This window comes from Podarcis vaucheri (genome assembly GCF_965113315.1).
Source record: "Podarcis vaucheri genome assembly, chromosome: 8".
Taxonomy (NCBI): Eukaryota; Metazoa; Chordata; class Lepidosauria; order Squamata; family Lacertidae; genus Podarcis; species Podarcis vaucheri.
The window spans coordinates 9,198,466-9,222,792 of NC_138766.1; the positions used below are offsets into that span (position 1 = coordinate 9,198,466).

Below are 24,327 nucleotides of genomic sequence, written 5' to 3' on the forward strand. Positions count from 1 at the left end.
GGTAAGTTTGAGAAGCATATAATTTTATTTTCATAAACTGTTAGGTTACCCGGGACCAACATGTGCTCAATTTTGAACTTCTTTGCCTTGGGAAATTAAAATTGTTCTTAAAGGTAAAGGTACCCCTGCCCGTACGGGCCAGTCTTGACAGACTCTAGGGTTGTGCGCTCATCTCACTTAAGAGGCTGGGAGCCAGCGCTGTCCGGAGACACTTCTGGGTCACGTGGCCAGCGTGACGAAGCTGCTCTGGCGAACTGGCACCAGCGCAGCACACGGAACGCTGTTTACCTTCCCGCTAGTAAGCGGTCCCTATTTATCTACTTGCACCCGGGGGTGCTTTCGAACTGCTAGGTTGGCAGGCGCTGGGACCGAGCGACGGGAGCGCACCCCGCCGCGGGGATTTGAACCGCCGACCTTTCGATCGGCAAGTCCTAGGCGCTGAGGCTTTTACCCACAGCGCCACCCGCGTCCCTTGAAATTGTTCTTAACCTATGTCTTAATTATGCTTTTTGTGGAACTCATAAGAGTTTTCCAGCATTTTCACTAGAGCCTTCTGGCTACAGAGCAATGCACGAGACCAGGGTTTCAGATATGCTCTCCATGGTTAGATGTAACATATACACCAAATAAGCTATAAATTAAAGACAGGTTGCTCCCTACCCCACTCCAGGATTATTAGCCTGGCAAGCCAAAGCATAGCTTCAGTGTATATTTGGGATCTGAAAGTAGAGTTAAGGCCACAAATCCTGGTGAAACATTACAATCGTAAAGCACATTGTGTAAGACGTTTAGTGAACTTCTCTACAGACAGACAGCTACATTATTTAAAAGCAGTGTTTCCAAAAACAAGGGAAAGCTGTATAGAGGAAAGGAAATACAGCACAAAAATTAAGCTTTCAAATTCATGAACAATTGCACAGAACACAGTTCCATTTTCTGGTAGGGATATCTCTGGCGAAAATCAGCAGATTGCCACCAGACGCTGTGCCCAGTCAAATCTGCTCTTGAACACTTTGACATTAATTCGCTTGGGTGTTTTCGTCACAGAGATGCAGGACAGGTTAAATGGTACATGCGACCAATTAAATAAGAACAAAGTAGCATCTAATTCGGTACTTCAGCACACAGAGCAAAAAAATACTTAATAAAACCTTTAAACTTCATTATCTTTTAATTTGATTTTATATTCCCATAATGGAGAATCTGGCCATGAGTTAATTATTCCTCTTTCAAGTAGATAATATGTTCTTCTCAAGTGGCTAATTCTGAGTTCTAAAGCAACAGAATTCATTTGACCGCTGAACAAGAGAGAGAGAGCGCTTCTATGAGTTGTCACAGGAGGGCCAAGTGTCTTCAGGGGCCAGGGGTCAGCAACCTTTTCCATCCGTGGGCCGGTCCACCGTCCCTCAGACCATGTGGTGGGCCGGACTATTTTTTTTTGGGAGGGGGGGATTAACGAATTCCTATGCCCCACAAATAACCCAGAGATGCATTTTAAATAAATAGGAGTATAGCATCTAGATCAAGGGAAGTAATAGTGCCACTGTATTCTGCTCTGGTCAGACCTCACCTGGAGTACTGTGTCCAGTTCTGGGCACCACAATTCAAGAAGGACACTGACAAACTGGAACGTGTCCAGAGGAGGGCAACCAAAATGGTCAAAGGCCTGGAAACGATGCCTTATGAGGAACGGCTAAGGGAGCTGGGCATGTTTAGCCTGGAGAAGAGGAGGTTAAGGGGTGATATGATAGCCATGTTCAAATATATAAAAGGATGTCACATAGAGGAGGGAGAAAGGTTGTTTTCTGCTGCTCCAGAGAAGCGGACACGGAGCAATGGATCCAAACTACAAGAAAGAAGATTCCACCTAAACATTAGGCAGAACATTAGGAAGAACTTCCTGACAGTAAGAGCTGTTCGACAGTGGGATTTGCTGCCAAGGAGTGTGGTGGAGTCTCCTTCTTTGGAGGTCTTTAAGCAGAGGCTTGACAACCATATGTCAGGAGTGCTCTGATGGTGTTTCCTGCTTGGCAGGGGGTTGGACTCGATGGCCCTTGTGGTCTCTTCCAACTCTATGATTCTATGATTCTATAAAAGAACACATTCTACTCATGTAAAAACACGCTGATTCCCGGACCGTCCGCGGGCCAGATTGAGAAGGTGATTGAGCCGGATCTGGCCCCTGGGCCTTAGTTTGCCTAGGAGGACCTTTTGCCAACTTCACTCCATAAGACAGCTGCACCCGTTTCTGGGTCAGGAGAGCTGGACTGCAGTGGTCCATACACTGGTAACCTCAAGTTTGTGTTGCTGCAGTGCTCTCAAACTCTTGAGGTTGCTGCAGAGGCTGAAACCAGTGAGGAACATGGGCGCTGGCCTGCTTGTGGGGGGGGGGGAGACCACGGCCAGATGATAATATTTTTTAAAGACAGTAACTGGGTTCCTCTGGAGGACCTACTACATTTCAGACCGTAAGCAGATGAGTCTAATTACTAGGATGAGATAGAAATTTCACCTCTGCTCTCCTCACAACATGCCAGTGTTACTACCAGTTATCCTTCTTTCCGATTTTGTCTAGGCCACCTCCATCTTTGACTGCATACTCCAACTAAATGGATATGAAGAAGAAGAAGAAGAAGAAGAAGAAGAAGAAGAAGAAGAAGAAGAAGAAGAAGAAGAGTAGTAGTAGTAGTAGTAGTAGTAGTAGTTTGGATTTGATGTCCCGCTTTATCACTACCCAAAGGGACGCGGGTGGCGCTGTGGGTTAAACCACAGAGCCTAGGGCTTGCCATTCAGAAGGTCGGCAGTTTGAATCCCCGTGACAGGGAGAGCTCCCATTGCTCAGTCCCAGCTCCTGCCAACCTAGCAGTTCGAAAGCATGCAGTGCAAGTAGATAAGTAGGTACTGCTCCAGCGGGAAGGTAAACGGCATTTCTGTGCGCTGCTCTGGTTCGCCAGAACCAGCTTAGTCATGCTGACCACATGATCCAGAAGCTGTACACCGGCTCCTTCAGCCAGTAAAACGAGAAAAGCATCGCAATCCCAGAGTCATCCATGACTGGACCTAACATTCAGGGGTCCCTTTACCTTTACGGAGTCTCAAAGCAGCTAACAGTCTCCTTTTCCCTTCCTCCCCCACAACAAACACTCTGTGAGGTGAGTGAGGCTGAGAGACTTCAGAGAAGTGTGACTGGCCCAAGGTCACCCAGCAGCTGCATGTGAAGGAGCGGGGAAGCGAACCCGGTTCACCAGATTACGAGTCTACGGCTCTTAACCACTACACCACATTGGCTCTCAGTATGTATGTATGTATGCATACATACAGGCAGTGCATAGCACTTCAGACAAAGGATTGTTTTGAGTTGGCTATTCCAGATGGTTATCCTAAGATACCTTTTTTTTAAAAAAAGACTAATCACTTGGTCTTTACAGAGTCACAGAATTGCTTGGTTGGATGGTAATGTCAAGGGACATCTAGTCCAACCCCCTGCTATGCAGGAATCTCAACTAAAGCATCCATGACAGATGGCCATCCAACCTCTGCTTAGAAACCTCCAAGGAATCATAGAATCATAGAGTTGGAAGAGACCACAAGGGCCATCGAGTCCAACCCCCTGCCAAGCAGGAAACACCATCAGAGCACTCCTGACATATGGTTGTCAAGCCTCTGCTTAAAGACCTGCAAAGAAGGAGACTCCACCACACTCCTTGGCAGCAAATTCCACTGACAAACAGCTCTTACTGTCAGGAAGTTCTTCCTAATGTTTAGGTGGAATCTTCTTTCTTGTAGTTTGGATCCATTGCTCCGTGTCCGCTTCTCTGGAGCAGCAGAAAACAACCTTTCTCCCTGGAAGGAGAAGGAGAGTCAACAGCAACCTTCCCAGGGAGTCCGCTCCACTGTCAAACAGCTCCTACCCTCAGAAAGTTCTTCCTGATGTGAAGTTGGAATCTCCTTTCTTGTAACTTGAATCCATTGGTTCAAGTCCTACCCTTCACAAGATCAGATACTAAAAAGACCACCTGGCCAAATTAAGACTTGTGTTTCCCTTCCATTCCATCTCAGGGTAAATGGCTCTTAAAGAGTATTATCATCTTCTTGGGTTTAAAGAAGCAGTTTGTTTTCACAATCCATTAAGGAAACGGTGGAAAAATAAAGAAGACACTTTAAACTCCCACCACTGGAACTGCCTCCCTAAAACAAACAAGGTTATCAGCTCAGGTATCTCAGAACATGGAAGGAAACCTTTTGTGCTGTAGTTTAAACAGACACAACTCACGGCTTAGTAGAACCACAAAACCTGTCTTCCATGAACATGGTTTTAACAATGAGTCCGTAAGTGACTTTGGAGGTTTGCAATGGCTTTCCTCTTCCTTGCTTATCTTCACTGGTGAGCCACAATGAGCTGTCAAGATTTGGCTTTGAGTGCTGGCTGGACTGGGATTTGTGGTCGAACCCTCTCTTCACTAACCACGAGCTGCAACCAAGAGCAAATATTCTGCAACCAAGAGCTCTATTCGGAACTTAAAAATGGACAGCGTAATGCTGGTGGTCAACAAAAGAGGTTTAAAGACTGTCTCAAGGCAAATTTTTAAAAATGTAGTATAAACACCGACAACTGGGAACCACTGGCCTGCGAGCGCTCCAGTTGGAGAACAGCCTTTACCAAAGGTGTCATGGGCTTTGAAGACACTCAGGACGCAAGAGCGAAATGTGCTAAGAGGAAGGCACGCTTGGCAAATCCACACCATGATCAACTCCCACCTGGAAACCAATGTCCCCACTGTGGAAGGATGTGTGGTTCCAGAATTGGCCTCCACAGTCACTTACGGACTTATGTTCATGGAAGACAATCTTACTCAGCTACGAGGGATCACCAAAGAAGAAGACAACTCATGGCTAATGAAATGAGAGCTTAACCAGGAGTCCCGTTTAGAAAGCCCAGCTTTGGCTTAGCTCAGCATGGTGTGGCAAGCTGCTCTCCTGTAGCCCACATATTTGCAGGGTCTCACTAAGCCACGGTTTGTAGGAAGATCAATGTGTTCGGGGTTCTTAATTTATGAGGAGTTGAAAAAAATGTTTGGAATAACTTTTTTTAAAAGACCAGAGGCATTTCTGTTAAGCACTGTTGGCAGGGACATCCCGAAGGCCTTTAGGGAGGTATTCTTATATGCAACAGCCGCAGCTTGGACTTTGGTGACAAAAGGGTGGAAGGAACAAGAAGCCCCAACAATAATGAACTGGCATTACAAGCTACAAGAATTTGCTGAATACCCTAAGAGGCAATTCAAAACAAAAATTTATGGAAAAGTGGGATAGATATAAAACATATGTTCAAAAATACAGTAAAGGTTTGCTATCTATGTTAGCATTTGATTGACGTTGGAGTGAGACTGAGTTGAGAAATAAGACTAAGAGCACATATAGATATAGGAATGTATTAGAGAATATGTAAAGAAATATACAGTAATAAGAGTACATCCATTTGTAAAAAAGGAATGTACAACAGGAAAGACATGAAGTCTAGTGTGTTGGTATGTATATGATTGGGGGGAATTGTTTTTGTTTTTTCTCTCTTTGTTCTTTCTTTTTTTGTTTTATTTTCTTTCTAGGTATATAAAATTTGTATATAATTTTTGTATACATGTTGGAAATTATATTATAGTAAGTCCTGTAATGTAATATGACAACGTTTACCGATGTAATATAAGAATGTTAACAAATAAATAAAATGCAAATTCCAAAAAAAAAGCAAGAAAAGCCACAGTTTGACTTAATGTGCTGTGCAAACCAGCTGGCCATATTGGAAACTGAGATGTAGTGTCAACCTACAAATGCAACAATGGGCTGTTTTTCCTGTATTATACCATACCAGACTACAGGTGAGGAAACTGCGTGACTGAACGATTCCCATGGGAAAAAACCTCCCATTATTAAAAGCAACTCCCTCCTCCCTGGCGTATCAGTTTTCTGCCATGCGGTGAGGTAGTGTGGTTATTTAAATGGAGGAGAATTCAGACATGCAGTTTCTTCAGCAACAGTTGATGTGACACAGTCCAAGAGGAAACCCATGTGGTGCCATAGATAAAGTGCTGGACTTGGAGTCATGGCTCCCACAAGACGACCTCGGAGAGCAGTTCAGTGCTGTGAGGATAAAGAGAAAAGGAGGCTCCTTCGTGAAAGGGTGGGATAAAAACTGAACAAATAATATAACCCTAGGAAACTTGCGACCCACGGTTCTGATTCTTGTGAACGCTGGCAGTCAGTCGTCTCTCTCGGGCTCACGGCCCTTTCTGTTCTTCCCTCAATGAATGGGGATATCATTTCTAACCACCACTTTCCCACAACTTTTCTTTTATTTGAAATATATATATATCATTTGGATACTTTTAAATCATGATTCTGCCAACAACAAAATCAAGATTGCACGCTAAAAACAATCCAATGTACCTTGTGAACTTTAGAAAGCTTTTCTTCCAGGAGGAAGATTTCAGTTCGTATTCTTCTAAGGGGTCAACAAGAACTGTGGGTGTTACTAGTAACCGCAAACACCCTGCCAAGAAAATGTCACTGCACCGCTTGACATAAACGCACATGATCCCTCCGTTGAATAGGCTGCAAGCAAGATCACAAAATGTTCAAAATTCTCACTTCAGTGCACATTTAACATGGGGAATTGTTTTAAGCCCGTGACTTTCTGTAATGCAAAAGTCACAGCATCAATACGAGAAAGCAACACACACACACATCACTGAGCTCACTGAAGACAAAGACTTGGTTTGGACTTAGTGCCCAATCATAGCTTGGCTTTATACGAATGACTTGTGCCTGCTTTTTACCCTCTCTCCCCTTCGCTCAACTCCCTCATGGCTTCCCACACCTTCCCTTTCATAACAAAAGATCTTTTCCACTGTGAGAAACCACAGTTTGGTCTTGCCCCTTCAACAAGAATTACACACCATGATCAATCAGTGCTTTGCCATTCTGCTTTGGAGGGCATAACCAAACTATGGTTTGCTGTGAAAGAAAGGTTGCTGGGAGAGGGACCAAGCCAGCCCAACAATCACTTATGTAACACTAAACCATGCTGTGAACCAGGCCGGTTTCCTAAAAACTGTTCCTCTAGGAAGTACTGTATTTTCGCTCTATAAGACGCACCAGACCACAAGACGCACCTAGTTTTTGGAGGAGGAAAACAAGAAAAAAAATATTCTGAATCTCAGAAGCCAGAACAGCAAGAGGGATCACTGCGTAGTGAAAGCAGCGATCCCTCTCGCTGTTCTGGCTTCTGGGATAGCTGCACAGCCTGCATTCGCTCCATAAGACGCACACACATTTCCCCTTACTTTTTAGGAGGGGAAAAGTGAGTGTTATAGAGCAAAAAATACGGTATTAAGAAACAGAAATCTACATGCTCTGGGTAAAACATAGCGACCGCCTTGAAACTCTTTCCCTGTATTTCTGTTTTATTTTGCTTTCGAAAATGTTTTTTGTGGGTCTTTGGACTGAAATAAAGAATGGTGTGCATAAACCAGGCCAGTTTCTTAAAAAACAGGATGACGTGTGTGTTTGTATATGCTGCACCAAACTGTAATGATTGGTACTTTCCCTTTTGAGAGTTCACCAGAAACACCCCAAATATCTTGTAGTACAGATTTACACGCAAAAAGACAGGATATTTCCCCCTTTTAAAGAATGTAGTATTACAAGACACCAAATTACGCACAGGACCAAATTCAGCAGTTATTTAATGTGCTTACATAGAATTGTGACATACATGCCTAAGATACACGCTGTACTCAATTCTCTGCAGTTAAGCTGCTTTGCTTCTGCTTATAATGAAGTAATGCTCTGCACAGTACCAATATACTAGGCAGTTCTAAAGATCACACATTGCCACTGCGGGGGCACACCACCAAGCCCAATTCTTGGACACTGAAAAATAGGACCAGATTCAGATATGGCTTCACCAACTCCCCACTTTCCCCAGCGATAGCACTTTGTGTCTTGTCCTCAGCCTCAGGATCGCACGAAATAGAAAGAAAGAGCGAAGGAAGTGTTTTGCTCCTGCAGCAGCTCTGAAACCAAATTAATTCCCTCTAGGCAGGGAATGGATGGGGTGGGACAAGGTTTTGGGAAGAGAAGCACAGGCTTCTACTCCTCACTCCATAAAACACGAGCAAGACTCACATTCTGTCACAATTTGTTGTTGTTGTTTAGTCATTTAGTCGTGTCCAACTCTTCATGACCCCATAGACCAGAGCACGCCAGGCACTCCTGTCTTCCACTGCCTCCCGCAGTTGGGTCAAACTCATGCTGGTAGCTTCGAGAATACTGTCCAACCATCTCGTCCTCTGTCGCCCCCTTCTCCTTGTGCCCTCCATCTTTCCCAACATCAGGGTCTTTTCCAGGGAGTCTTCTCTTCTCATGAGGTGGCCAAAGTATTGGAGCCTCAGCTTCACAATCTGTCCTTCCAGTGAGCACTCAGGGCTGATTTCCTTAAGAATGGAGAGGTTTGATCTTCTTGCAGTCCATGGGACTCTCAAGAGTCTCCTCCAGCACCATAATTCAAAAGCATCAATTCTTTGGCGATCAGCCTTCTTTATGGTCCAGCTCTCACTTCCATACATCACTACTGGGAAAACCATGGCTTTAACTATACGGACCTTTCTTGGCAAGGTGATGTCTCTGCTTTTTATTATGACACATAGATCGCAATAAACATTGGAATTGCATTTTCTGCATTACTGTTATCAAGGAAGAGAGGCCAGATGTCTCCAATTTTGGATGGGGTTACTCTTCCCCTAAAGAATCAGGTTTGCAGCTTGGATGCTATGACGCCTTCTTTTTGGAATGGCTTCACAAGAAAGGCCCACTTGGTGCCTTTCTGAGCTATTCCTTTCGGTTCAAGCAAAGCCATTCTTATTCCACAATGCCTTCTTATTTATTTCAATGCATAGCTTAAATCATGGATATGCAAACTAAGGCCCAGGGGCCAGATGTGGTCCAATCGCCTTCTCAATCCAGCCCGCGGGTGGTCCGGAAATCAGTTTTTTTTTTACATGACTAGGATGTTGGGATATTTCCGTTCCACCTTAAAAGGGAGCAGGATGTTTGTTTCACAGCCTGCGTATTTCCTGTTCACAGGATGTTTATGTTTGCTATTGCTTTCGCTCTCTCTGTCTAAGACACTGACGCAGACAGTCATGTCTTTCTTTGTTCTGATCAACGCTGAATAAAAGCTTGTAAATAATGCTCTCCTGAGTGCGACTTCTGGCTGTGCATTATCTGCTGATAAGAGTGTGCATGAGCTCTGGAATGTGGCAAAATATTTCAGGAAACTCATGTCACTAATCGCTCATACTGCGTGACTACGGGAGATCGATGGATCGTCCGGCAGCCGGCTTGGGGCCATGATGGACTTTATCTCCCTGGCAGTATCCCAACAACAGGTTATGGGCCCAGCTCCCTGGCAGTATCCCAACATAGAATGCATCTCTGGGTTATTTGTGGGGCATAGGAATTCGTTCATATATTCCCCCCCCCCAAATATAGTCTCCCCCCCAAAGGTCTGAGGGACAGTGGACCGGCCCCCTGCTGAAAAAGTTTGCTGGTCCCTGGCTTAAATCATTTTAATACTGCATTGGGATCTTAGGCGGTTGTTACAGGCGGGTTGTATACTGAAAAGAAAATAATTAAATGCAGGGGGTCAAATCCAACAAAATCAGTGATAGCCAATGTGGTGCCCTTCTAGATGGTGTGGGACTGCAACACCAATTAGCCCAAACCAGCAATAGACAACTGTCAGGGATAATGGTAATTGTAACCCAACAACATCCTTAAAATTGCCTCATTTTTATATATAAAAAGACTTCAATGTACATGTTCAGAAGATAGACGGTGCTCAGAATTTAATTCTCGCTGACAGTGATTTTAGAACTGATAAATGTTTTTCTTTTAAAAAGGAACACAACAAATGTTCACACATTTGTCAAATAATGTGATATTAAGATCTCTTCTACTGGACAATGCCATCTGCAAAGGCACCACCATATGGCATTTTTCAGCTATGATTAACTGTATCAAAGCAGCTAAAAATAATATCTTCCGACAATGAACCTGCAAAACACACACACACACACATATCCCCAATTGCAAGCTAAGGAATATATTCTAATATGCAGAAGTGCTTCAACTAACAATATAAACAACCACAGCCAAGAAAAACAGTGAGTGCATGTTTTGGTCACTATTTTTAGCTGCAAGACTAGCCCAATCCATTTAATTAAATTCTAAATCAAGAAATGGGTTTACTTTCTAGATTGTGAAAGTGAGCCTTAATGTTTTTAATCCAAACATAAGACACTATCTTGGGTGAAAGAGCTCTTCTCCGGTGATCCTTCTCTCCAGTGGTTTCTTGTAACTGCAGGCCAACTGCCAGTGAAAAAGTAAACTCACAACAGTCCAATGCTGTGGGATGCTCTCCCCAGGGAGATCTGCCTGGCACCTTCATTGTACACCTTTGGGTCCCCAGGCAAAAACGTCCTTCTTTAACCAGGCCTTTGGCCGATTCACATCCAATGCCCTTTTAAAATGCGTTGGGGAGGGGGGGATTATTGGGTTTTTGTTTTTGTTTTTATTATATATTTTGTGTTTTTAATATTGTGATTATGTTGTCGGCCGCCCTGAGACCTGCAGGTATAGGACGGGATACAAATTTAATAAATAATGATAATAAACTAAATGAGTGCTTTCTAACCAGATATAAGTACTTTTGAATTATGTACCATGAGTAAATAAAGTATTCGCGAGTAACTCATTCCAGCTTTGCTCTTTGACAAAGTTATATCGATGAAATGAAGTGTTGGTACTATTCTGGTTTCATCCTCATCAGGTAAAGGATGTAATATGGACTTCACACAGAGCCACTGTTATCAGGAATCTTGTTGCACCTCCACAATGCAAACCTTTACAGATGTACAAAATTCTACTCTCATTTCCAGCACATTTTGAACTGTCAGAACAAAATATTTGTATATCCTGTTTCCCCCCATCTTTTCTGCTTCTTCTACCTACGTCATGACCCCTGAGTCCAGCACTGAGTTGGAATCTGACTCTGCAGAAGTACCCGATGAGGAGGTGGTCCAGATTCAGGGCTGTGAGGCTGCTGATGCAGATTGAGAAACCGGTGGGCTTCAAGCGGACAGCAAACCCAAAGAAGAACCTCACGTAGAACCAGGGCCTTCAGCGCTGAACTCTCACAGGTGTCTTGCCTAAGCTGAAGGAACCCAATGCCTCCCACAGCACCATACCAGTGCGTCTGGAGGACATGAACCAAAGGATGAGCGCCTGCGTTCAGTAGAAGAAGGCTTCACAAGGCTCAATTTGCTTCTGACCTCTGTCGGAGGAAATTGCTCACTTCCAGCTATCTGTGGTTCTGCAACTCCTGGTTGGCCTTGCCCTGTGGGACTCAGGACATCTTGCTCTGATCCGCCGAGTCCAATGCACAGGAAATGTTTTTGCCACATTTCCTGTAGTAGCTTGCCCTCATTAAAAACATAATTAGACAAAAGTTGAGAAGGGAAAGGAGAGAAGAAGGGAGGCAGCCTGGCTGGCTGGCTGGCTTTCAGAGACATGTGTTTCTTTTGGCCAGCAATGGATGCTGTAGGCCTTGCAACTGTTTCATAAAACCTTGACTGGAACTGCTCTAGAGAAGTGGCACATCTGAAACACTGACTGCAGTCCCTTAGCGTCACAGCGTCACTCTCTGTTGGCACGAGAGTCGCTTGCTTCTATTTTATTGCATCATGCGGTTGACTGGCAATGAAGGGTTGGAACCAATGCTAGCCCTACGCAGAGCAGACACTCTCAAAATTAATAGGCCCAAGTTACTCATGCTTAATTTCAATAGGACTGCCACAGCCCAAGACATTTCTATTTCAGACTGACTGAATGGCGTCATCTTATCAAGTGCAAACAAGATTCCTCACTAGAGAAGCAGATGCACTTTGAAGAAGAGGAGTTTGGATTTGATATCCCGCTTTATCACTACCCAAAGGAGTCTCAAGGCGGCTAACATTCTCCTTTCCCTTCCTCCCCCACAACAAACACTCTGTGAGGTGAGTGGGGCTGAGAGACTTCAGAGAAGTGTGACTGGCCCAAGGTCACCCAGCAGCTGCATGTGGAGGAGCAGGGAAGCGAACCCGGTTCACCAGATTACGAGTCCACCGCTCTTAACCACTACACCACACTGGCTCTCTTTGTGCGTGCTCGTGCCATTTACTTCTGAGACTCATAATTCTGAACCATATCTGGGGAACCATTGGCTTCACTGGCTGGAACTGATGGAATCTGGAGTCTGACAACCTGTGGATCTTCTGCATGGCCACTGTATAAGATGGGCCTTTGGCCTGATGCAAGAGGCCTCTTCTGATGGTCTCCATCCTTGATGTACTCCAACCTGTCACCTTGGTCTGCCTCTCCCCCTGCCTTTGCCCACCCTGCTCTCCCCATCTCTATTCCTCCCTAGCCACATTCTCTTGCTTCCTGGCCAGGGCTGAACAGTGACCAGCTCAGAAGCCCTCTGGCAGTCCACATCCAGGAGAAAGGGCTGAAGCACACCTGCGCCAGCAGTGCCTCAATGCGCAGAGGGGTAATGTTGGGTGAGGTGGGGTTAGAGAGAGAGACAAGGTCTCAGGCCTTGGGAAGGGTATGAAGGGGGCTTGGGAGGAAATATGTGTAGGTCATACTTGGGACATATTTATTTTGGGCCAACCATTAAGGATCCAAGCAAAATAAGAGTCAAGCTGCTCAATACAGTACAGCGGTACCTCAGGTTAAGTACTTAATTCGTTCCGGAGGTCCGCTCTTAACCTGAAACTGTTCTTAACCTGAAGCACCACTTTAGCTAATGGGGCCTCCTGCTGCCGGCGCACTGCTGGAGCCTGATTTCTGTTCTTATCCTGAAGCAAAGTTCTTAACCTGAAGCACTATTTCTGGGTCAGCAGAGTCTGTAAGCTGAAGCATATGTAACCTGAAGCATATGTAACCTGAAGCATATGTAACCCGAGGTACCACTGTATGTGGAATGTCCCAGAGAAACATTTCATGTACAGAGGTAGAGCTGGTTACAGATAGGTAGCCGTGTTGGTCTGCCATAGTCAAAATAAAAAAATTCCTTCCAGTAGCACCTTAAAGACCAACTAAGTTAGCTGCTCTTTCCAGTCTATTTCTAACATTGTGTATGCCAGCAAATGCCAACAGTGTCCTTCAGCTCTCTATATTGGACAAACAGGCCAAACCTTACGCCAAAGAATAAACGGACATAAATCTGACATCAAGAATCACAAAACAGAGAAACCAGTAGGAGAACACTTCAATCTCCCAGGACATTCTATACAAGATCTCAAAGTAGCTGTTTTACTACAAAGGAATTTCAGAAATAGACTGGAAAGAGAAGCTGCTGAATTGCAACTCATTACCAAACTTAAAACCATGGAGAGACCGGGTCTGAACAGGGACATTGGATTCTTGTCTCATTATACATGACTAGGCCATTTCTCACCTTCTCACCCCTTGCCTTTTCCTGTAAGACCTATTACAGTCGTTAAGAGTCGTCAACAGGCTCATCTCAGCTATCTGCCAATCTCCCATTCCCACCACCCTTCTGAGTAATACCCCTCCCCACCTTCTCACTATATAGAAGGATCTGGCAACTTCTGTTTCAGTGTATCTGAAGAAGTGTGCATGCACACGAAAGCTCATACCAAGAACTAACTTAGTTGGTCTTTAAGGTGCTACTGAGAGGTAGAGCTGGGTTATCATCAGTGTACAGGTGGAAAACCATGTGATTTGATGAGGTTGAGCGAGAAGTTTCCCCCATGGAAAAACTAGACTAGAAGACTGAGAACAGCAGAGACTTAGTGTGCCATGAAGGGATGTTAGTGTGATCACGTGCATCAAAGGCAGCAGAGAGGTCAAGGAGGGTTAGGACTGCATGGTCCCCTTTGGATTTTGCTTTCAAGTCACATATTTTTTACTCTTTGCTCATCCTTTTGCAGTGCAAAAGCAGGCTCAATGAGTTTGAAGGACACTCTTGGATTTGACCATAAAAAAATACAAGTGGAGACTTTAATGCATATGCTTGTATTGCACAGAGATATTTTAAACCAGGTTATTTTTACAGAGCTCTTAATAGAACACAAATGTTAAAAATAGAATTAAAAATCCTGTTTAAATCAAGTACATTGATAGGAGCATTTTGAGATGGATATGATTTCTATAAAATCCAATTATTTTATTTTTAATAGAACACTGATTCCTGTGCGCCTTGCTTCTACTGTTAATTTGAAATTGCAAGGTCCAGGATTTGTAAAGATGAATTCTGTGTGTGGACAGAAGTAGGTGTGTCACAAAGCCATTAGTGTCAAAAGAAATAATACCATTTCTACCAAGGTATCCCTGTTGCCATACGTCAACAAAAGTTTCAGAAATCTCTCTTCTGTATCACTATAGAAAGGACAGATTAACAGAAAATGAATATCGCAATCCAGCTGATATTGGCCGTGTTAAGTTATGGGTGAACATATCAGACAACACAGCGATTCTTCAAACAGCTCTTGTTTATTCCAAGGCCAGAACAGAACTGAACTGAAGGGTGTCAGCCAGCCTGCTTATATAGAGCTCCAGTACAACGTTACTGTAGCAACTTTCACAAACTATCCAATCACTGAACATCACTTTCGATCCTTCATTTGCATAACTATCTACAGTATCCCCCTGCTGGCCCAGGGTGAGAACTTCAGTACATAACAGGCCACAAACACAGAATCTGCCTTTATGAGTAACCTTGTTATAAGTGACCACCAAGGACTTCAGTTGGCATCACTTGAAATCACAGCTCACTAAAAGCATTTTTTCAGGGGAAGAGGCACAGGTTTCATTAAATAACTGGCCCTAAAATGTTTTGTTTGCAAAAGAGAATACCCCATGGGAAATCTGGAGTTCCTAATTAGTTGCAATTCCCTTCTGGAACCTACCCAGAAAACCTACCCTGCTCTTGCCCATGCCCAATACGACATTCAGCTCTGGAAAATAATAATTGTCTAAAATATCCTGAAGAGCTGTTTCCCAAAATTGATTCTTAACCAGTTCCCATATAGCACAACACAGGAAAATGGTCAGTTAATAAAATAGTCAGTTGCACTTCGTTAACTTAACTGTGCACATTCTACTGCTGTCTTAATTGATAGCCACATACCGTATTTTTCACCCTGTAGGACGCACCGTCCCATAAGGCGCACCTAGTTTTTTTGGGGGGGGGAATAAAGGGGGGATTATTTTTTTTCCCCAGGCGCGGGGCTGGGGCAGGGGAAGCCTGAGCTTCCCCTGACCCCTGACCCCAGCCCCAAGAACAGGCAACTCTCCGCAAGCCGGGCTCCCGCGCCTTGCGGAGAGCTGCGCAAAGTCTGGGCGCGTTGAGCTCAGCACGCCCAGCCTTCGGCATGCAGGAAACTCTCCGCAAGCCGTGGGAGCCCGGTGTGGGCTCCCACGGCTTGCACAGAGCTTCCTGAAGCCTGGAGAGCGAGAGGGGTCGGTGCGCACCGACGCCTCTCGCTCTCCAGGCTTCAGCGAAAGCCTGCATTCGCCCCATAGGACGCACACACATTTCCCCTTCATTTTTGGATGTGAAAAAGTGCGTTCTATGGGGCGAAAAATACGGTAGATGCTGTGTGTATCAGGGTTGCAGAAACTCCCAATGAAAGAGAATAACATTTCGGCGGGGGGGGAGAGAGATATTCTGCATAGTTTGTGTTACAACTTCAATGGAATAGAAGTCAGGTCCCCAAATTTCAACACCACAGAGCATTCCAGGGATCACTTTGCTACTGAAAATCTTTAGGACAGGTTCAATCAGCTGTCCTCCCTTATTATAAGCAAACTTCGTCAATAGCCCTACAGCAATGACTTTACGATCTCAAAATAGAGATGTGTGTACTTTTGTAACTCCAGAAAATCTTTAATAACAGTAACAATTTTTAATAGCCATGTTAGAAACTCATATATATATCCAGTAGTACCTCGGGTTAAGTACTTAATTCATTCCGGAGGTCCGTTCTTAACCTGAAACTGTACTTAACCTGAAGCACCACCTTAGCTAATGGGGCCTCCCGCTGCCGCTGCACCACTGGAGCACGAATTCTGTTCTCATCCTGAAGCAAAGTTCTTAACCTGAAGCACTATTTCTGGGTTAGCGGAGTCTGTAACCTGAAGCGTATGTAACCTGAAGCGTATGTAACCCGAGGTACCACTGTATATATAATCTAATCACCAAATGGCACCTTAAACCTAGGTGACAGTTGCCACAGTGGACAGGAGCGCCATTTGTGTGGAGCCAACCCCACCCCCCATTTTCAGTAAGGGGGCCAGGCCCCATCAATATTCCACAGCCCATGTGGCAGGAGGAGGCTGGACGGGCCTGCCACAACTGCAACGGGCTCCATTGGACAGCAGTGGGAAGACCCAATGGAACCCGTCGCTGCAGCAAGAGCCAGTCACAGCTTCGGCAGGCCTCCTCCCACCTTGTGACATCACACGTTCTGGGCACCAACAATGCTGGGTGTAACCCGACATGCCTGACAGTGGAATGTCTAGACACCATTTCCCCCGATATTGTTTATTATCGTTATCATCATCATCATGACTACAGTCATACCTCGAGTTGCATTTGCTTTCCATTGCGTTTTTTTCTGGTTATGAACGCGGCAAACCCAGAGGTGTTTACTTCCGGGTTCTCCGCATCGCGAATGTGCAGGAGCAATCTGTGCACATCGCGCATGAGCACTCTATCGCGTCACGCACAGAAGCAGCGCTCTACTTATGGACTTTTTGGGGTGCAAATGGCACCCCGGAATGGATCATATCCATAAGTGGAGGTACCACTGTACAGTATAGCACTTTATATTTTAAAGAAAAAAATCTCAAAACAGTTTACAACACATTAAAATATCAAATAAAGCAATCCAGAATTAAACAAATTCAAGCTTCAATAAAAGTGTTCTCTAAGTGACATTTTGCTTAATAATAATAAATATAATAATAATAAATATAATAATATAATAATTATATTATTATTACCCCAGTTGCCAACCTGGCATCCAGAGAACTCAACATGGTCACAATTGGACCTGTGCCAGTTGCAAAACACTCCTGGCTAATTTCTAACACTGCCATAGGTTTCTGTGCTTTCGATTTCACAGCCACACTAAACCATTTCCATGAAAGGGATTCACTGAAAAGAACACCCAAATATCTAAATGATATATAACTTGCTGATCTAAACTCCATTTATGCTCAAGAGAGAGAGAGTGTGCATTTTAGGAAGGTTTCTCTGGCTGGTTGTCCAAAGGCGCTTCTCACTGTGGGTGACCAAAACAGAAAGTATGGCGATACATTGCAGGGTAACATTATGTCCACCTAAACTTCCATGGGCTACAGTCTACTTCATCAGATGCACAAAGTGTAACATTCAGTTGCATCTATGCACAGGATTGGGGGTGGGGGTGCAACTGTAAAAAGCGAGGTAAGAATGAAATTAAATGCAGAAAAGCAGAAATGGTGAAAATTACGTTACTAACAATGGCCATTCACAGGAGAACAAATCACAGTTGCTCTTTTAACACAGAGACATCCCAGCCTTGGTGAGCCACTTAGCAGATGCACTGTGATATTTGTCTCTATTAAGCTTAGAAATGATGAATTCACAGTTCTCCCTTTAAAGTTCCTCTGTTCTAGGAAGTTCAGCCGCAGAATGTCCTGGAAGGTTGAAATGCTTGTCCACCAGTTTTGAAATGGCCATATCCGGTGTCAGATTTATGTCCATTGATATTTACATACAGACTGGTCTGTACAATTTTTATTGATTGATTGATTGATTGATTGATTGATTGAATTTATATACCGCCCTATACCCAGCGGTGTTGGGGAGGTTAAATGTAAAACACAAAACGACATTACTAGCTCATGTTATGGCCAAGCACTCTTCATGCATTTTCACTTGTGATGCACAAAAAGGTTTCTGAATTTGCCACACCTATCATTTAAATGTAACACTATCACACACAATGCTGGTTCTCCGTATTGCAGCAACATTCATAGATGCAGTTACAGGTGGGTAGCCGTGTTGATCTGACATAGTTGAAACAAAATAAAAAAATTCCTTCCAGCAGCACCTTAGAGACCAACTAAGTTTGTTATTGGTATGAGCTCTCGTGTGAAGGTATCTGAAGAAGTGTGCATGCACACGAAAGCTCATACCGATAACAAACTTAGTTGGTCTCTAAGGTGCTACTGGAAGGATTTTTTTTATTCATAGATGCGTACAGCTAAGCATAGGCACCAGGTCCCAGGGTCCGTGGCTCCCCAACATTTTGAATAAGGGGAGCAGGGCACCCACAAAGTGGATCACTGCATCATCACACACAAACACCAGCGTGTGTGTGCTACGTCAGCATGCCCCGCCATGTGCGCGAGTGACGTCAACACAATGGGGGACATGATGGTGTAGTGCGTGCACATGCGGAGGGGGGGCGTAATTGCTTGTCCCAACCAACCTTCAGTATATTGACGAATACAGTGCACTGCCCAAACACCTCATGATGTGCAGGCTGCATATCAAGGGAATAACTGGGACCCCTGGCAACTTTTTTGGGGGGGGTTAATGCATCTCTGTGTGCATTAATATTCCACACTGGACTCCCCATCGGTGAGCAATGTCACTGTGAACGTTGCTCAGTGACAAGGACTCGGGGGCAGAGGGCAGGACGTCACGCGGGATGTGGAAGCAACATCAAGCGATGTCTCCGCAAGAAAGTTGAGCGAGGTCTTAAGAGTTCACATTGGGCAAGGTCTCAGACCACCATGTCGCCATTTGACCTGCTACTAGAAGTAAGGTAAGGTAAAAGTAAAGGTAAAGGGACCCGTGACCGTTAGGTCCAGTCATGACCAACTCTGGGGTTGCGGTGCTCATTTTGCTTTATTGGCCGAGGGAGCAGGCGTTCAGCTTCTGGGTCATGTGGCCATGTAGTAAATTATTATTATTATTATTCATATTGTCCCACATGGTTAAAGATATCTGTTTGACCGGAGAAAAAGTAAGTGCCATAATGTAATGGTAAAGGTAAAGGGACCCCTGACCGTTAGGTCCAGTCATGACCGACTCTGGGGTTGCGGCGCTCATCTCGCTTTACTGGCCAAGGGAGCTGGCGTACAGCTTCTGGATCATGTGGCCAGCATGACTAAGCTGCTTCTGGCAGACCAGAGCAGCGCACGGAAACACTGTTTACCTTCCTGCCAGAGCGGTACCTATTTATCTACTTGCACTTTGACGTACTTTCGAACTGTTAGGTTGGCAGTAGGTTGGCAGGAGCAGGGACCGAGCAACGGGAGCTCACCCCGTCACGGGGATTCGAACCACCGACCTTCTGATCGGCAATCCTAGGCTCTGTGGTTTAACCCACAGCGCCACCCGCTAACTACCCCCCACCTTAAAGTTGAATTCACACGCTACAAGTCCTGCAGTAGCCTGAAAGGAGCCACCCCCATGTTTGGGCACTTGCAAAGGAACATTTGTGTCCGTCCCCCCTTTATATCAAGCTACTTCATTCTCCAGAGTTTTAATGCGCTTTAAGAGATGCTTTGACCTGGGTAGAAAGCAAACTCCTGTCCCTGAACTTCGAGGGCTGGTTATTTTTTTCTTTTTTTTGGGGGGGGGAACACGGCAAAACAAGATAGGTGCTAAGTGTTCCTGGAGGGATTTTTTAATCTGAATTATCTTATTCCTGTAGTTCAGGCATGTCCAACAGGTAGATCGTGATCTACCGGTAGATCACTGGTAGATCATTGGCTCCCCCCAAAGAAGCTGAACAACTGTGGCTCCCCTTAAAAAAGCTCAACATTTTACCCCCTCCCTGAAAAAACTCAACAACTTTCACCCGAACCCACCAAAAAGCGGGTAGATCACTGCCAGTTTTTAACTCTGTGCCATCCAGGCGCCTAGGAGAAGCGGGCTGGGGGCGCGGGGTTCCCCGGGCGACTCTTGCGAGGTTCTCCGCTCTTTCCCGGCTCCGCAGGGGAGAGGAGGCGGCGGGCGGGGATGGCGGAGGCTCCGGCGGAGCGAGGAGGGAGCCCGTTCCTGGGCAGCTCGCCCTGTCCAAGGCCGGCGGGGCAGCGCAACCAGGAAACCGAAGCCGGGAGCGGCTCCCTGCGCGCTTCTCCTCCCGAGCAGCAGCAGCAGCAGCCAAGATCGTCGCTCCGCCACGGCGGGGGGGGGGGGAGAGACAGATGTGGCCGCAGCTGGAAGGAGGGGGAAGGGATGCGATGGTCCAAGCCCCACCCCCACCCCGGCCAGGAAGGAAGGCAGGCAGGCAGGCGGGAAGGGGGGGGAGAGAAGGGCTGATCTGAATGGAGCCCCCGATGGCAGCAGCAGCGCTTCCTTTCCCGGCCTCGTCCCGGGCTCCGGACCCCTGGGTGGAGCTGGCCCCCGACGCCCACCCCACTTTCCCTTCTCCCCCCCCCTCCGCGCGCGGCCGCCCACCTTGCTCCGGATCTGGCCCGACGTGGAGACCTTCCGGATGAGCTTCTGGGGCGCCTCGTGCTCGCCTTCGCTGTCCGACGACTCGTCGGCCGGCCCCGACGCCGCCTCCGCCTCGCCTCCTCCGGGGTCCCCCGGCGGCGGCGCCTCCACCCCGGCCATGTTACCCCCCGGGCGAGCGAGCGAGGAGCGCACGGAAGGCAGGCAGGCAAGGCAGGAGCGCCAGCCCCGCTCAGCCCCGGAGAGGAGCCGCTGCCGCCGCCTCCGCCTCCCGCCCGCCGCTCGCTCTTCCCGGGGCGGAGATAGGGGAGGTGGCGGCGATCAAAGCCAGCAGGCTCCGCCGCCGCCCCAGTCCCGCCCCGCCCGCCGCCATCTTCCGAGGCCGCCGCCGACGCCGCGCACGCTCCGCCGGCTCCCACCGCCCGGCTCCTCGGAGGGGCGGACGCGCCGGGCCGGAGCCCACGAGGCCGGGATGGGGGGGGGTGGCGGGTGGGCGCAGCCTGAGCTGCTCTCTCTCCGCCTCGACGGGGCGGGGAGCGCGGAGGGGGGAGAGGCTCGTGAGCTCCGGGGAGGCGGAAGTTGCCGGGAAGAGGGAATCCCGAGGGAATCCCCCTCCGAGCGCGCGGGGCTGAAGTCCGCGGGGGGGGGCACATTGACGACTGGGCGCCCTTTGGCCCTTCGACGGGCGGGGCGGGCCAGCCCAAGGTGCCGCCGGCCCCGCCGCGGCTGCCTCGGGACGCCCCAAGCGCCGGGGGTGCCGGACGGGCGTCCGGGTTGGCAGGCAGCGCGGGGCCGTCGGTGGCCCTCGAGAGGCTCGGCCCTCGCGGGAAGAAGCTCCCGCGCTTGGAGCCACGTTCTCAGAGGGGATAGATTTCCCAACGGGTTCCATCCCGATGTGCCGGGTGACCCCCCGCCGTCCGGTATTCACGAGGGACGGAGCGGGGAGGGCGTTCTCACGTGACGCGCGTCCCCAGAGCGGAGCCTCGCTGCTGCTCTGAGCCGAAACTTAGCGCGCGGTCCGCGGATCCTGAGCTGCGCGTTGCCTCTCTCGGAAGGCAAAAAAGAGGAGCTGCAACTTCGGGGCACTTTAGATGGGATGGGAATTCGGCCGCTAATTGCTTTAACATCAGAATTAGATTTTGTATTATAAGTACTTTCTCAATGATCTGAAATCTGATGAAAGTTAAAAGGGCTGAAGGAGGTAGCATAAGTGCTGCAATTATCACTATCATTATTACCATTTATAATATGTAATGGACTATGATCTATCAGAAGTACTTTTGTAGAAACAGCTAAGGTGCCTATGCTACACAACTAGCTTTTAGCAAAACTTCCAACACTTTCTTGATTATGCCACATTTGAACAGGAGCAATCCATGAAACATCTGTGCTGGTTATTCAGGAGGACATGCCTTTGCAGTTTTAGTATTAGCAACAATTCCAAGAGGTGTTCAAAGCACAGTTTTTCTTGCTGGGCAGACAAGGCGACCTGTGACCCTCTATTGATGGGCATCATTTCCCACCACCCCAGACCATAGATGATGGGAATTGGGAGTTTAAAAACCCAAAAAGTACTCATTAATTCTTCCTCGTCATCCTGGAGAAAAGTGACAATTGGGGTGCCGCAGGGTTCTGTACTGGGCCTGTTGTTCAACGTCTTTATAAAGGATTTGGATGAAGGAATTGAGGGGCTGCTCATCCAATTAGCTGATGACACCAAACTCAGAGGGGCAGCTAATGCCGCTGAAGACAGAATCGGGATTCAAGACTACCTTAACAGTTTGGAGAACTGGGCACAAGCTGACAAAATGAATTTCAATAAGGGCAAATGTACTAGCAGTACACGTGAAAAGGATCTTGGGGTCTTGGTGGACCACAAGCTTAAAATGGGTCAACAGTGTGATGTGGCAGCAAAAAAAAAAGTCTGGTGTTCTAGGCTGCATCAACAGAAGTATAGTGTCCAGGTCAAATGAAGGTAAAGGGACCCCTGACCATTAGGTCCAGTCGTGGTCGACTCTGGGGTTGCGGCATTCCTCTTGCTTTACTGGCCAAGGGAGCCGGCATACAGCTTCTGGGTCATGTGGCCAGCATGACTAAGCCGCTTCTGGCGAACCAGAGCAGCGCACGGAAACGCCATTTACCTTCCCGCCAGAGCGGTACCTATTTATCTACTTGCACTTTGACGTGCTTTCAAATTGCTAGGTGGGCAGGAGCAGGGACCAAGCAACGGGAGCTCACCCCGTCGTGGGGATTTGAACCGCCGACCTTCTGGTCAAATGAACTAATACCCCCACTTTATTTTGCCTTGATCAAACCCCACCTGGAGTCCTGTGTCCAGTTCTGGGCACCACAATTTAAGAAGAATGTTGACCAGAAGGAAATTGTGCAGAGGAGGGCAGCTAAGGTGATCATAGAAGCCAAGCCTTATGAGGAACCGTTGAAGAAGCTGGGTATCTTTAGCCAGGAACAGAGGAAAGTGAGATATGATAGCCATCTTCAAATATATCAAGGGCTGTCACATGGAAGAGGGAACAAGCTTGTTTTTTCTTGCTCCAGAGGGTAGGACTTGAGCCAATTGATTCAAGTTACAAGAAAGGAGATTCCAACTGAATATCAGGAAGAACGTTCTGACAGTAAGAGCTGTTCAGCAGTGGAACGGTCTCCTTCGGAAGGTTGTGGATGCCTTCCTTGGAGGTTTTTAAGCAGAGGTTGGATGGCCATCTGTCAGGGATGCTTTAGCTGAGATTCCTGCATTGCAGGAGATAGGACATTTTTGTATCAGGTGATGCAAAAGATCAATTATGTTAGCATATGGATGCAGTACATGTTGCTACTAACAACATGGGGAGATGTGGCCAAGAAGTCTAAGATGCTCTTCAGCTTGGGGCCCCTGGATGTTGTTAGCCTACAACTCCTGTCATTTCAGACCATTGGCTAAGCTGGGGACCCAATACAGAAGAAAACTGGTCTCAAGCCAAGTTCATATGTATGGATGAGTGTGTTCCTATTTGGTACTCCAGTGTCCCGGAAAGCTGTCTGTGCACAAACGCCGACCTGAAAAGCAGGATGAGCACTGCACCCCATAGTTGCCTTTGACTGGACTTAACCGCCCAGGGGTCCTTTACCTTTTACTTTTCTGCTCCAATGTCACACTTACAGTAGGGAAATGTCCATTGTGAAAGGAAGTATGATCTGGCAAAGGAGAAACCCACAGGAACGCCACACCCTGGGTTGTGCATGCATGCATTGCACAAGTAATGGTAGCAAATTAACAATGCCTTTCCATGTTATGTCTGAAACAGACATCGCATATTAGGCAGAAGTTTGGCTATCGTTACCCACTTTCAAGACAAGTCTAGTCAGTCCCTGGGTGGATGAAAATCCACCCCAAAGCCCCATGCCTGTATCCCTGAGCTCCCTGGAGGAAAAGGGGGGGGGTAAGTAAGTAAACAGTTACCTGAAATGTGAACATTTAGTGGTATTACAGGCACTGGGAATCTGCTATAACAAAGTATATTTCTGCTCTAATTTAACATAGCATTAAAAAGCATTTAGTGTCTGTTTTTGCTGCTAACTGCTTAAAGAGCATCACACATTTTCTTTGGTCGGTTTGGGGATTTTGGAAACTTCCATAACTTCTGATTACCACATGGATCCTCCAGGGAATCATAGCACAGCCCTGCCATTCACAAGACTGGCTCATAGATCGCCTCTTTCACAGCTCCTCTGTAGCATCTTTCACT

The 24,327-nt window shown here is 46.7% G+C and overlaps 1 protein-coding gene across 3 annotated transcripts in view; it reads right to left on the reverse strand.

The window, feature by feature from the left end:
* DGKH (diacylglycerol kinase eta) overlaps positions 1-20,844 on the reverse strand; it is a 103,163-nt gene extending 82,319 nt beyond the window's left edge. For 2 of the 3 annotated variants that reach the window (XM_082234218.1, XM_082234217.1), the window contains exon 1: positions 20,588-20,844. In XM_082234218.1, the coding sequence (XP_082090344.1) occupies positions 20,588-20,746 (159 nt within the window). In that variant the 5' untranslated portion in view covers positions 20,747-20,844. The remainder of the gene's footprint in view (positions 1-20,587) is intronic. The other variant, XM_082234219.1, reaches the window with a different exon arrangement.
* Between the last annotated feature and the right edge of the window lie 3,483 nt (positions 20,845-24,327).